This window comes from Pseudophryne corroboree, chromosome 1, assembly GCF_028390025.1.
Source record: "Pseudophryne corroboree isolate aPseCor3 chromosome 1, aPseCor3.hap2, whole genome shotgun sequence".
NCBI classification, from domain to species: Eukaryota; Metazoa; Chordata; class Amphibia; order Anura; family Myobatrachidae; genus Pseudophryne; species Pseudophryne corroboree.
Genome location: NC_086444.1, coordinates 1,251,243,574 through 1,251,258,554, shown reverse-complemented (window position 1 = coordinate 1,251,258,554; position 14,981 = coordinate 1,251,243,574). Strand labels below are relative to the sequence as shown.

General features: G+C 46.7%; 1 protein-coding gene across 3 annotated transcripts in view; it reads right to left on the bottom strand.

Moving 5' to 3' along the window:
• LOC135034784 (uncharacterized) overlaps positions 1 to 14,981 on the bottom strand; it is a 173,386-nt gene that overhangs the window by 42,865 nt on the left and 115,540 nt on the right. For all 3 annotated transcript variants that reach the window (XM_063954293.1, XM_063954309.1, XM_063954302.1), the window contains one exon: positions 14,269 to 14,380. In XM_063954293.1, coding sequence (XP_063810363.1) covers positions 14,269 to 14,380 — 112 coding nt within the window. The remainder of the gene's footprint in view (positions 1 to 14,268; positions 14,381 to 14,981) is intronic.

Here is a 14,981-nt window from a genome sequence, read left to right as displayed (position 1 = left end):
AGTAGCCAGTGTTCTCTCTATATCTCTCCAGCCACAGATGGTCCATCTCAGAGCTGCAGGAGAGAGGTAGATCACACACATGCTGAAAATAGTAGCTACTGTCCCCTGTATATCTCTCCAGCCTCAGATCTCAGAGCTGCAGGAGAGAGGTAGCCCACCCACATACAGATATTAGTAGCTAATGTCCTCTGTAGGTCTCTCCAGCCACAGATGGTCCATCTCAGAGCTGCATGATAGAGAAAGACCACAGACATATAGAGATTAGTAGCTAGTGTCCTCTGTTTATCTCTCCATCCACAGATTATCCATCTCAGAGCTGTAGGAGAGAGGTATCCCACCCACATACAGATATTAGTAGCTAGTATCCTCTGTATATCTCTCCAGCCACAGATGGTCCATCTCAGAGCTGCAGGAGAGAGGTAGACCACACACAAAAATAGAGATTAGTAGTTAGTGTCCTCTGTATATCTCTCCAGCCATAGATTATCCATCTCAGAGCTGCAGGAGAGAGGTAGACCACACACATACAAATATTAGTAGCTAGTGTCTTCTGTATATCTCTCCAGCCACAGATGGTCCATCTCAGAGCTGCAGGAGAGAGGTAGACCACACACATACAGAGATTAGTTGCTAGTGTCCTCTGTATATCTCTCCAGCCACAGATGGTCCATCTCAAAGCTGCATGATAGAGGAAGACCACAGACATACAGAGATTAGTAGCTAGTGTCTTCTGTATATCTCTCCGGCCACAGATGGTCCATCTCAGAGCTGCAGGACAGAGGTAGACAACACACATAAAGAGATTAGTAGCCAGTGTTCTCTCTATATCTCTCCAGCCACAGATGGTCCATCTCAGAGCTGCAGGAGAGAGGTAGATCACACACATGCTGAAAATAGTAGCTACTGTCCCCTGTATATCTCTCCAGCCTCAGATCTCACAGCTGCAGGAGAGAGGTAGACCACACACATGCCGAGATTAGTAGCTAGTGACCTGTGTTTATCTCTCCAGCCATAGATGGTCCATCTCAGAGCTGCAGGAGATACAGATGTGTCCACTATTACCTTTCTGAAAAAAATATCATGGCCTGCCGTTCATGGCACGAGATAAGCTTTCCTCTTAAGATATACACGGCAAGCCATGTGTATCTCCTCTGAAATATTGTGCAGTACCACTTTTCAGACAGCAGGTGGCATTTTCAGAAACTGAGCAAGCAGAAAGTCTGATAGAGAGATTCTAGAGGGAGTAGTTCAGACCTGATTCTAGCAGCATTTTATTTGCAAATGGGCAAAACCATGGGGGTCATTCCGAAATGATCGCACGCTAGGTTTTGCAGCGGTGCGATCAGGTCGAAACTGCACATGCGTATGCACCTCAATGCGCATGTGCGTCGTACGGGTACAAAGCGGATCATTGCTGAGCAGTGGATTTAACGAAGAATCGATTCGCACAGCAGATCGCAAGGAGATTGACAGGAAGAGGGCATTTGTGGGTGGCAACTGAACGCTTTCTGGGAGTGTTTGGAAAAACGCAGGCGTGTCCAAGCGTTTGCAGGGCAGGTGTCTGACATCAATTCCGGACACGAACAGGCTAAAGTGTTTGCCCCGAATTTACATCAGACACCCACCCTGCAAACGCATTGACACACCTGCATTTTTCCAAACACTCCCAGAAAATGGTCAGTTGACATCCACAAATGTTTTCTTCCAGTCAATCTCCTTGCGATTGTCTGTGCGAATGGATTCTTCATTAAATCCATTGCTCAGCAACGATCCACTTTGTACCTGTGCGACGCGCCTGCGTATTGCGGGGCACACACATGCGCAGTTATGTCCTGATCGCAGCTCAGCAAAACAACCTATCGTGCAATCAGGCCTGCATGACCCCCATGGTTTTGCCCATCTGCTAACAAAATTGCAGCTATGGGGTGTCATTCCGAGTTGATCGTAGCCCTGCAAAATTTTGCAGGGCTACGATCAGGAACAGAGACATGCATGGGGATGCCCAGCACAGGGCTAGTCCGCCCCGCAGGTCAGTTCCGCCCCCCTTTCCCCCGCAGAAGTACAAAAGCATTGCACAGCGGCAATGCTTTTGTACTTCAGGAGTAGCTCCCGGCCAGCGCAGCTTTAGCGTGCTGGCCGGGAGCTAATCATCGCTACACGCCCCGCAGCGGCTGGTCAGCAGCAGCGATTGGGTCAGAATGACCCCCATGAACCATATGTGCAGGCCAATTTATCCATCATGCACACAGGAATATCAGCTGTAGCAGCAAATTGTGAAGTATTAATATTTTTCCAATACATCTCTCATACTAACTTCCAACATGTACCTGGCTCAATGTTGCCTATATGTTTGAAAAAATCTTTTCCCTTATGATTGATAATGTGCTGATGAAGAGTTCATACAAACTCCACACAGAGATTCGATATGGAAATTATGATACTAACTAAAAGGCACTATTGATACTTGTAATTTTTTGCAATTGTTTGGTGGTTAAGGTGTGAGTAGAGAGAATTTTTGGTATTTCAATACCACATATATTTCACTGGGATCCGGTCTGAAGATCGACAGTGTCTGCCATACAAGTGGGTGCTGCGTCTGTCTGCCACAAATCGGTCCAGCGCTGAGGCTGTGTTGCCATAATAAGTCACTGGGTGCTCTGTGTGCCATACACGTGGGTGCTGCACCTGTCTGCCACAAATCAGTCCAGTGCTGGGGCTGTGCTGCCTTAATAAGTCACTGGGTGCTCTGTCTGCCATACAAGTGGGTGCTGCGCCTGTCTGCCACAAATCAGTCCAGTGCTGGGGCTGGCTGTGCTCCATAATAAGTCATTCAGTGCTCTGTCTGCCATACAAGCGGGTGAAGAAACATGAGACCCGGGGCCTGAGCAGCCATAAGGCTGCAGCCTGGATGGCTGAGTCCTGGGGGGGGGGGGGGGGGCAGCACCAGTCCAATAGACGCTTAGGCTCTACCTACTACTGGAAGCTGCAGATTCAATGCAGACAGCATGGAAGACGGCCCTTTAAAAATGGCAGCTGCCTTCTAGGAGACAGATGCTAGAGGTATTACTAGACCATTACCCAGCGCTACCCAGAATAAGCATGTAACCCCCTGGCACTGAGCATGTAACCCCCTGGCACTAAACATGTAACCCCTATGGCAACAAGCATATGTAACCCCTGGCAACGAGCATATAACCCCTGGCAACGAGCATGTGACCGGGTCCAACTTCCGGTCAGCAGAATCATGGATGCTGGTGGCTTCTCCTCCCACCTCTAGCCACCAACAGCACCGTGGGCAGCAACATGGACATCTGTATGTGCAGGGCAATTTATCCATCAGGCACACAGGAATATTAGCAGCGGCAGCTAATTGTGTAGTATTAATATATCTCCAATACATCTCTCATATTACAGTAACTTTCATATAGGTACCTGGCTCTCTCATCCCAGCAGCCGGGCAAACTTCACACAGATATTTGATATGGAAATTATGATACTAATTAAAAGGCACTATTGATACTTGTCATTTTTTGCAATTGTTTGGTGGTTAAGGTGTGAGTATAGAGAAGCCAATTCTCTCAAAGTATTGTAACGAGGTAATACACCTCTGAGAGATTTTTGGGTATTTCAATACCGCATACTGCATATTTCACTATAATAATACATTGGATTACTGTATCAAAAAGTTTATGATTACAATTTTTACATGTCGCCTTGTGAGATGATCTTTTTTAATTGTGAATATTAAAAGTTATATTTTATTAATCATTTTTGACAAGTGTGCCCCAGTGTAGACTTATAGTCTCCTTTTGTCTTTACCTCCTATGTAAAGATTTTCCATTTATACAGTTTATTGTACTATTTTTTCTGGGAGCACCACCAACCAAGTGCCAGGAGTATTTGACCCTTTACAGTGCATGTGCTAGTTTGTGAGTAAGAGACTGAACAAAAGTCTCAATACAACATCAATTAGCATTAACATAAGGCAGGGGGGAGGGCAAATGGAAACCTAATTAGTTGTCTGTCTTGGGACGGTGCACTGGGCCTGATGTACTAAGCTTAAAGTTTATTTAACTATTTTTTCTGGGCGCACCACCAACCAAGTGCCAGGAGTAATTGACCCTTTATTGCCTTTATGTTGTTTTTTTGAATTTCTAACTAATCATAGTGTGAACCAAACACAGGTCCTGTGCGGTTTTAAAAACCTCTGTTTTTACCTGTCTAATTAATATGCATGTGACCTGAGCATTGTGTCGCAATAAAGAACACCACAAATACACCATTGTACACTCATTATAATGTGCGGAGTTTGTATATTCTCCCCGTACTTGAGTGGGCTTCCTCCGGGTACTCCGGTTTCCTCCCACAATCCCAAAATATAGTGATAGGTTAATTGGTTCCTAACAAAATTAACCCTTGTGCAAATGTGTGTGTGTACGTGTGGTAGGGAATATAGATTGTAAGCTCCACTGGGGTAGGGACTGATGTGAATGGCTGAATATTCTCTGTAAAGCGCTGCGGAATATGTGTGCGCTATATAAATTACTGGTAATAATGTAAGACACATACACCTAGACATCAGGTGAGCGCAGATATCACCACCCCTGAAACTACATAATACTACCATGAGCCTGGACAGCTCATTATATACCGACTGCTCCCAAATTAGGAAACAACTACTCACAGCAGCAAATGGTCGACATGGAAATGGTTAAAACACACATATGGTCAACACAAGGTTTTGGGAATGTTTTCATATTTTTTTACTTTTTCCATCCTTGTCTATCCATGTCACAAATCATAACCTTTAGTATCCTTGTAGTGAGCAAAGCATTTAATGCACGTCTGAGCACCAGGCATTGGGGGTCATTCTAAGTTGATCACTCGCTGGCCAATTGTAGCAGCCGTGCAAATGCTATGCCGCTGCCCACTGGGGAGTGTATTTTAGCTTAGCAGAAGTGTGAACACATGTGCAGCCGAGCTCTGCAAAAACATTTGTGCAGTTTCTGAGTAGCTCTGAACCTACTCAGCACTTGCGATCACTTCAGCCTATTCGTGTCCGGATTTGACGTCATACACCCGCCCAGTGAACGCCCAGCCACGCCTGCATTTTTTCAGACACGCCTGCGTTTTTCCAAACATTCCCTGAAAACGGTCAGTTGACACCCAGAAACGCCCCCTTCCTGTCAATCTTCTAGCGGGCGCCAGTGTGAAGGAAAACTTTGCTAGAATCTGTGCAAAACCACAAAGGGCTATGTACCCGTACGTCGCGCATGCACATTGCGGGACATATGCATGCACAGAAATGCAGATTTTAAGCCTGATCGCTGTGCTGCGAACAACGGCAGCTAGCGATCAACTTGGAATGACCCCCTTTATGCAGCTCTGTGTGTTCTCCCCTCCCCCAACAGAATGACAACAATCAGGCACAGTGCACACAGCTCAAGCAAGTCCCATCCCCCTCCCTCCCCGATCACAGCAGTGGCAGCTCTGTGTGATAGCAATTACTTTACACAGTCACAGTGCACAAAATAACTAATATTTTTTAAATGGACGAATGGGAAAGAATTATGCTGCGCTATGTAAGAAACTGTAAATAAATAGTTATGATGCTATATTTCTTAAACTGGAACCAGACTTCAACAGTGATTATGTGGCTGATAGGTACTGTATATCCCAAGTACATAGATGTTCAGTTGTCACAATGGTGCAGCGATTAAGATCCTGCATGCAGGATAAATCTAGTCAGATCGCCTCTCAGGGCCAGTGTTCACTGGCCCTGACAGATCGCTCAGCACACATCGTTGACACATTGTTGTGCAGCGCTGTGTGCTGAGCAATCTTGCAGAGTGATCTAGCATCGCTCAGATCGCTCAGCACAGTCACCCCATGTGTACTGTGTAGGCCCTTTTATACAGTAGATGCTGTGATGCCCACTCCCTACTCTCCTCTAAGGAATGGCACAGGCTCCCCTCACAGCCAAGAGTGCATTTCCTGAGCATTTTACATTATTTGACCAGTTATGAAGGAAGTTGAATCAATTATATTTTTAAATACCATATTTGTTTATTGCTAGGAACAAGAAATGTATAAAAAAACTTTTGATATTGTAGCTGCATAGACTAAAGTTAGAAGCTGAAAACACTTAAATTGGAATTGAATTATTCATTTCAAATCCCAGGCCATCCCCCAGACAGGATATATGCTATCTATACTCTCCAAGGAATCTACTACAAAGGCCTCACACACTGAGATTTTCACACCTACTGTACACAATTAGGAATTGGACTCTAATGCTATGGCATGATTGCTACTTTCCTGTGTTCAATTGGCCACTCACTGTAGTCTGTAAACAGATCTTTATTAATATGGGGTAATATGCTCTTTATTATACAGCTCCTTTATGGAGAATGTTTTTTAGCTTGTGTTTTGCTGTGTGGCTGCTAACATTACAATAAACTATAGTCAGATGGAGAGAGAAAGTGAGACAGTCATGTGAGAGAGATAAAGTCTAGGAGAAAGAAAATTAGAGGGTGGTAGACAATGAGAGACAGAGTTAGGGGAGTGCAATAGAGTCAGGAGGAGAGAGCGACAAAGTCATGGGACAGAGACACAGAGAGATAGTTTAGGGGAAAGAGATAGAGTCAAGAAGAGAGCAATAGAGTTAGAGGGAGAAAGACAAAGTTTGATAGAGAGACAAAGTGAGAGAGTCATGTGAGATAGTCAGAGGGAGAGAGATAAAGTCTAGCATAAAGAAAATTAGAGGGTGGTAGACACTGAGAGACAGTCAGGGGGAGAGCGATAGAGTCGGGAGGAGTGAGCGACAAATTCAGGGGTCAGAGACACAGAGAGATAGTTAAAGGGAGAGAGATAGAGTCAAGGAGAGAGAGAGTGATAGAGTTAGAGGGAGAGAGACAAAGTTTGATGGAGAGACAAAGTGAGACAGAGTCATGTGAGAGAGATTGTCAGAGGGAGAGAGATAAAGTCAAGGAGAAAGAAAATCAAAGGGTGGGAGACACTGAGAGACAGTTAGGGGAAGAGCGAAAGAGTTAGGAGGAGGGAGTGACAAATTCAGGGGACAGAGACATAGAGAGATAGTTAAGGGGAGAGAGATAGAGTCAAGGAGAGATAGTGATAGAGTTATAGGGAGAGAGACAAACTTTGATGGAGATAGTCGGGGAGAGAGATAAAGTCTAGGAGAAAGAAAATGAGAGGGTGGGAGACACTGAGAGACAGAGTCAGGGGGAGAGCGATAGAGTCAGGAGGAGATAGCAACAAATTCAGGGGACAGAGACACAGAGATAGTGAAGGGGAGAGATAGATTAAAGGAGAGAGAGCGATAGAGTTAGAGGGAGAGAGACAGTCAGATGGCGAGAGACACTGAGACAGTCATGTGAGAGAGAGTCATTGGGAAGGAGATAAAGTCTAGGAGAAAGAAAATCAGAGGGTGGGAGACACAGAGACAGCAGATCGCAAGGAGATTGACAGGAAGAGGGCATTTGTGGGTGGCAACTGAACATTTTCTGGGAGTGTTTGGAAAAACGCAGGCATGTCCAAGCGTTTGCAGGGCAGGTGTCTGACGTCAATTCCGGACATGAACAGCCTAAAGTGATTGCCCCGAATTTACGTCAGACACCCACCCTGCAAATGCATGGACACACCTGCGTTTTACCAAACACTCCCAGAAAACGTTCAGTTGACATCTACAAATGTTTTCTTCCAGTCAATCTCCTTGCAATTGTCTGTGCGAATGGATTCTTCATTAAATCCATTGCTCAGCAACGATCCACTTTGTACCCGTGCGACGCGCCTGCGTATTGCGGTGCACACGCACGCGCAGTTATGACCTGATCGCAGCGCAGCGAAAAAACCTAGCGTGCGATCAGGTCTGCATGACCCCCATGGTTTTGCCCATCTGCTAACAAAATTGCGGCTATGGGGGGGTCATTCTAAGTTGATCGTAGCCCTGCAAAATTTTGCAGGGCTACGATCAGGAACAGAGACATGCATGGGGATGCCCAGCACAGGGCTAGTCCGCCCCGCAGGTCAGTTCCGCCCCCCTTTCCCCCGCAGAAGTACAAAAGCATTGCACAGCGGCAATGCTTTTGTACTTCAGGAGTAGCTCCCGGCCAGCGCAGCTTTAGCGTGCTGGCCGGGAGCTAATCATCGCTACACGCCCCGCAGCGGCTGGTCAGCAGCAGCGATTGGGTCAGAATGACCCCCATGAACCATATGTGCAGGCCAATTTATCCATCATGCACACAGGAATATCAGCTGTAGCAGCAAATTGTGAAGTATTAATATTTTTCCAATACATCTCTCATACTAACTTCCAACATGTACCTGGCTCAATGTTGCCTATATGTTTGAAAAAATCTTTTCCCTTATGATTGATAATGTGCTGATGAAGAGTTCATACAAACTCCACACAGAGATTCGATATGGAAATTATGATACTAACTAAAAGGCACTATTGATACTTGTAATTTTTTGCAATTGTTTGGTGGTTAAGGTGTGAGTAGAGAGAAATTTTGGTATTTCAATACCGCATATATTTCACTGGGATCCGGTCTGAAGATCGACAGTGTCTGCCATACAAGTGGGTGCTGCGTCTGTCTTCCACAAATCGGTCCAGCGCTGAGGCTGTGTTGCCATAATAAGTCACTGGGTGCTCTGTGTGCCATACAAGTGGGTGCTGCATCTGTCTGCCACAAATCGGTCCAGTGCTGAGTTTGTGTTGCCATAATAAGTAACCGGGTGCTCTGTCTGCCATACAAGTGGGTGTTGTGCCTGTCTGCCACAAATCAGTCCAGTGCTTGGGCTGTGCTGCCATAATAAGTAACCGGGTGCTCTGTCTGCCATACAAGTGGGTGCTGTGCCTGTCTGCCACAAATCAGTCCAGTGCTTGGGCTGTGCTCCATAATAAGTCACTGGGTGCTCTGCCTGCCATACAAGTAGGTGAAGAAACATGAGACCCAGGGCCTGATCAGCCATAAGGCTGCAGCCTGGATGGCTGAGTCCTGGGGCTGGGGGGGCGCAGCAGCGGCACAATAGATGCTTAGGATCTACCTACTACTGGAAGCTGCAGATTCCATGCAGACAGCATGGAAGACGGCCCTTCTAGGAGACAGATGCCAGGGGTATTACTAGACCAGAGGTTCTCAAACTCGGTCCTCAGGACCCCACACAGTGCATGTTTTGCAGGTAACCCAGCAGGTGCACAGGTGTATTAATTACTCACCGACACATTTTACAAAGTCCACAGGTGGAGCTAATTATTTCACTTATGATTCTGTGACGAGACCTGCAAAACATGCACCGTGTGGGGTACTGAGGACCGAGTTTGAGAACCTGTGTACTAGACCATTACCCAGCGCTACCCAGAATGAGCATGTAACCTCCTGGTACTAAGCATGTAACCCCTATGGCAGCAAGCATATGTAACCCCTGGCAACGAGCATGTAACCCCTGGCAACGAGCAAGTGACCGGGTCCGACTTCCGGTCAGCAGAATCACAGATGCCGGTGGCTTCTCCTCCCACCTCTAGCCACCAACAGCACCGTGGGCAGCAACATGGACATCCATATGTGCAGGGCAATTTATCCATCAGGCACACGGGAGTATCAGCAGCGGCAGCTAATTGTGAAGTATTAATATATCTCCAATACATGTGGGAGTGCCAGTAGTGTCTTCGGTGCAGAGGTGCAGGTGGTGTAATCAGTGCAGGAGTGCTGGCAGTATTCCCAGCGCAGGGGTGCCAGCAGTGTCAGCAATCAGGGGTGCCGGCAGTGTGGGAGTGCCGGAAGTGTCCTCGGTGCAGAAGTGCTGGCAGTGTCGGCAGTGTAGGAGGTGTCCTCAGTGCAGGAGTGCTGGCAGTATCCCCAGTGCAGTTGTGCCGGCAGTGTCCTCAGTGCAGGAGTGTCGGCAGTATGGGAGTGCCAGAAGTGTCCTCGGTGCAGGGGTGTCGGCAGTGCCGGCAGTATGCTCAGTGCAGGAGTGCCGGTGACTTACTTACCTGCTGCAATGTTTTCAACCTGTTCGGTCCTAGCTCTGACGTCAAACACTCGCCCTGGACACACTTGCGTTTCTCTCACCATGCCTGCGTTTTTCTTACCACTCCCCGAAAACGGCTGCAAACGGTGAGTTGCCCAGGAACGCCCTCCGCCTGTCAATCTTCGTGCGATTGGTGCTGCGATCGCTTTTTTCGGTCCCAGCATCGTTGCCCGGCGATGGCCATGCGTGCACATAGCAGCCGCCGCACATGCGCAGCACGGACCCGATTGCAGCTGTGCGAACGACGACATGCTGCGATCGAGTCATAATGACCCCCTAAGTCCAGACCTACTTAGAAACTGCACAACATTTTTTACCATAGCAGGCCTGCACAAGCGATTGCAGCTTTGCTATGGGAAAAAAACAACCCTCATAGGTGGAGATTAGATGATTGCACGGGCTGCAAAAAGCAGCTTCGTGCGATCAACTCGTAATGAGGCCCTTTATTTGGAAATATTTTATCATTGCAAAATCTTATATGTTCTTTTACTCTCTAGCACTAAGGTTTTTCTTAACTTATTATTTAATTTCACTTTAGACTTCATTCACCTCTGTGCTATGAGCAACATATAGTAACATCCCCCAGCCAGGATAAAATCTGTACCCCCCAAGGAGTCTACTTCAAAGGCCTCTCACACTGTGATTTTCACACCTACACAATTAGCAATTACACTCTAAAGCTGGCCATACATCACAACGACCTGATAACAGTGTCTATTTAACAGCAATGTTGGTGGAAAGCTACGTTACGTGATGCACTGGACACCCAGTGGTGAAACTATGAATTGTCATGAATTGTCACAGCACAACATGATGGCCCAACAACAAAAGGAATTCATGTCATGCCAAATTTACTGCCATGGCAGTCTTTTCAGAAAGGTAATAGTGGACACATCTGTAGGTAGACCACACGCATACAGAGATTAGTAGCTAGTGTCCTCTATTTATCTCTCTAGTCACAGATGGTCCATCTCAGAGCTGCAGTAGAGAGATAGAACACACACATGCCGAGATTAGTAGCTAGTGTCCTATATTTAGCTCTCCAGCCACAGATGGTCCATCTCAGAGCTATAGGAGAGAGGTAGACCACACACATACAGAGATTAGGTAGCTAGTGTCCTCTGTATATATCTCCAGCCACAGATGATCCATCTCAGACCTGCAGGACAGAGGTAGATCACACACATACAGAGATTAGTAGCTAGTGTCTTCTGTACATCTCTCCAGCCACAGATGGTGAGAGGTAGACCACACACATACAGAGCTTACTAGCTAATGTCATCTGTATATCTCTCCAGCCACAGATGGTCCATCTCAGTGCTGCAGGAGAGAGGTAGACCAACCACATACAGAGATTAGTAGCTAGTGTCCTCTGTATATCTCTCCAGCCACAGATGGTCCATCTCACTGCTGCAGAAGAGAGGTAGACCACACACACATACAGAGATTAGTAGCTAGTGTCCTCTGTATTGCTCTCCAGCCATAGATTGTCCATCTCAGAGCTACAGGAGAGAAGTAGACCACACACATACAGAGAATAGTAGCTTGTGTCCCCTGTATACATCTCCAACCACAGATGGTCCATCTCAGAGTTGTAGGAGAGAGGTAGACTACACAAATAAAGAGATTAGTAGACACTGTCTTCTGTATATCTCTCCAGTCACATATGGTCCATCTCAGAGCTGCAGGAAAGAGGTAGACCATACACATACAGAGATTAGTAGCTAGTGTCTTCTGTATATCTCTCCAGCCACAGATTGTCCATCTCAGTGCTGCAGGAGAGAGGTAGACCACCCAAATACAGAGATTAGTAGCTAGTGTCTTCTGTATATATCTCCAGCCACAGATGGTCCATCCCAGAGCTGCAGGCGAGAGGTAGACCACACACATACAGAGATTGGTTGCTAGTGTCCTCTGTATATCTCTCTAGCCACAGATGGTCCATCTAAAAGCTGCAGGAGAGAGGTAGACCACACACATGCCGAGATTAGTAGCTAGTGACCTGTGTTTATCTATCCAGCCATAGATGGTCCATCTCAGAGCTGCAGGAGATAGGTAGACCACACGCATACAGAGATTAGTAGCTAGTGTCCTCTATTTATCTCTCTAGTCACAGATGGTCCATCTCAGAGCTGCAGTAGAGAGATAGAACACACACATGCCGAGATTAGTAGCTAGTGTCCTATATTTAGCTCTCCAGCCACAGATGGTCCATCTCAGAGCTATAGGAGAGAGGTAGACCACACACATACAGAGATTAGGTAGCTAGTGTCCTCTGTATATATCTCCAGCCACAGATGATCCATCTCAGACCTGCAGGACAGAGGTAGATCACACACATACAGAGATTAGTAGCTAGTGTCTTCTGTACATCTCTCCAGCCACAGATGGTGAGAGGTAGAGCACACACATACAGAGCTTACTAGCTAATGTCATCTGTATATCTCTCCAGCCACAGATGGTCCATCTCAGTGCTGCAGGAGAGAGGTAGACCAACCACATACAGAGATTAGTAGCTAGTGTCCTCTGTATATCTCTCCAGCCACAGATGGTCCATCTCACTGCTGCAGAAGAGAGGTAGACCACACACACATACAGAGATTAGTAGCTAGTGTCCTCTGTATTGCTCTCCAGCCATAGATTGTCCATCTCAGAGCTACAGGAGAGAAGTAGACCACACACATACAGAGAATAGTAGCTTGTGTCCCCTGTATACATCTCCAACCACAGATGGTCCATCTCAGAGTTGTAGGAGAGAGGTAGACTACACAAATAAAGAGATTAGTAGACAGTGTCTTCTGTATATCTCTCCAGTCACATATGGTCCATCTCAGAGCTACAGGAAAGAGGTAGACCATACACATACAGAGATTAGTAGCTAGTGTCTTCTGTATATCTCTCCAGCCACAGATTGTCCATCTCAGTGCTGCAGGAGAGAGGTAGACCACCCAAATACAGAGATTAGTAGCTAGTGTCTTCTGTATATATCTCCAGCCACAGATGGTCCATCCCAGAGCTGCAGGAGAGAGTTAGACCACACACATACAGAGATTGGTTGCTAGTGTCCTCTGTATATCTCTCTAGCCACAGATGGTCCATCTAAAAGCTGCAGGATAGAGGTAGACCACAGACATACAGAGATTAGTAGCTAGTGTCCTCTGTTTATCTCTCCAGCCACAGATGGTCCATTTCAGAGCTGCAGGACAGAGGTAGACAACACACATAAAGAGATTAGTAGCTAGTGTCCTCTCTATATCTCTCCAGCCACAGATGGTCCAACTCAGAGCTGCAGGAGAGAGGTAGACCACACACATGCCGAGAATAGTAGCTAGTGTCCTCTGTATATCTCTCCAGCACAGATCTCAGAGCTGCAGGACAGAGGTAGACCACACACATGCCGAGATTAGTAGCTAGTGTCCTATGTTTATCTCTCCAGCCACAGATGGTCCATCTCAGAGCTGCAGGAGAGAGGTAGACCACACACATGACTAGAATAGTAGCTAATGTCCTCTGTATATCTCTCCAGCCACAGATCTCAGAGCTGCAGGACAGAGGTAGACCACACACATGCCGAGATTAGTAGCTAGTGTCTTCTGTATATATCTCCAGCCACAGATGGTCCATCTCAGAGCTGCAGGAGAGAGGTAGACCACACACATACAGAGATTAGTAGTTAGTGTCCTATGTTTATCTCTCCAGCCATAGATGGTTCATCTCAGAGCTGCAGGAGAGAGGTAGACCACACACATACAGAGATTAGTAGTTAGTGTCCTATGTTTATCTCTACAGCCATAGATGGTCCATCTCAGAGCTGCAGGAGAGAGGTAGACCAGACACATACAGAGATTAGTTGCTAGAGCCCTCTGTTTATCTCACCAGCCACAAATGGTCCATCTCAGAGATGCAGGAGAGAGGTAGACCACACACATATAGAGATTAGTAGCTAGTGTCCTCTATTTATCTTTTTAGCCACAGATGGTCCATCTCAGAGCTGCAGGAGAGAGGCAGACCACACACATGCCGAGATTAGTAGCTAGTGTCCTATGTTTAGCTCTTCAGACACAGATGGTCCATCTCAGAGCTATAGGAGAGAGGTAGACCACACACATGCTGAGATACGTAGCTAGTGTCCTCTGTTTATCTCTGCAGCCACAGATGGTCCATCAGCAGGTGATGCAGAATACAATGAGGTCCCCTGAAGTAATGACTACCTACCTGTGAGCTTTGGCTCTCATCCGACATGGACAGGTGAGTTCCTCAGTGACAGAACAGTGGAGTGTGACGTTTGTGTATGAGTCCACCGTGCAGGACACATTCAGAGCGTGCTCTGTGAGATGAGATAAGGGATTATATCATATCAGTCATACTCTGCTAGTATAATATTCAGTATGTTACCATATTTCTACTGCTACTGGTGTAGTGCGCAGAGGGGGCATCCTAGCCGCTCCTGCAGACACTTTCATTTAATGCTTTACATATACAAAGGGCTACTTTTACTAAGCAGAGATCTTGTTTTGCGACCTCCCAATTCATTATAGGCCAAACCCCCACAAGAGCACAGAGAAGCCCACACTAGACTAGAATAGCATACAGATGCGCCATCAGTATTATAGGTCATGCAAAGAATAGAATCGATACTCCGGGCTTATCAAGCGGCCATTTGTAACATCCATGAGAATGCCAAATAATGACTGGCCTGAGACGGGTGTAACGGTGTAGGGACGGGTGTAGGAGTGACATGGCATTCTATGCTCTATAGTGTACATGGACTCCCCAACATGGCCCATTCCAGGAGGGACACCAGGCTCTGCTCCTGGATTTCCCTCTTACTGTGCCATTGCTGTAGAACTAGTGAGTGGATGAGAAAGGTCGGCACAGGTGACTGCAATCATACATTAGGAGGGAAGGCCGGGAATAGAGCATGGTAG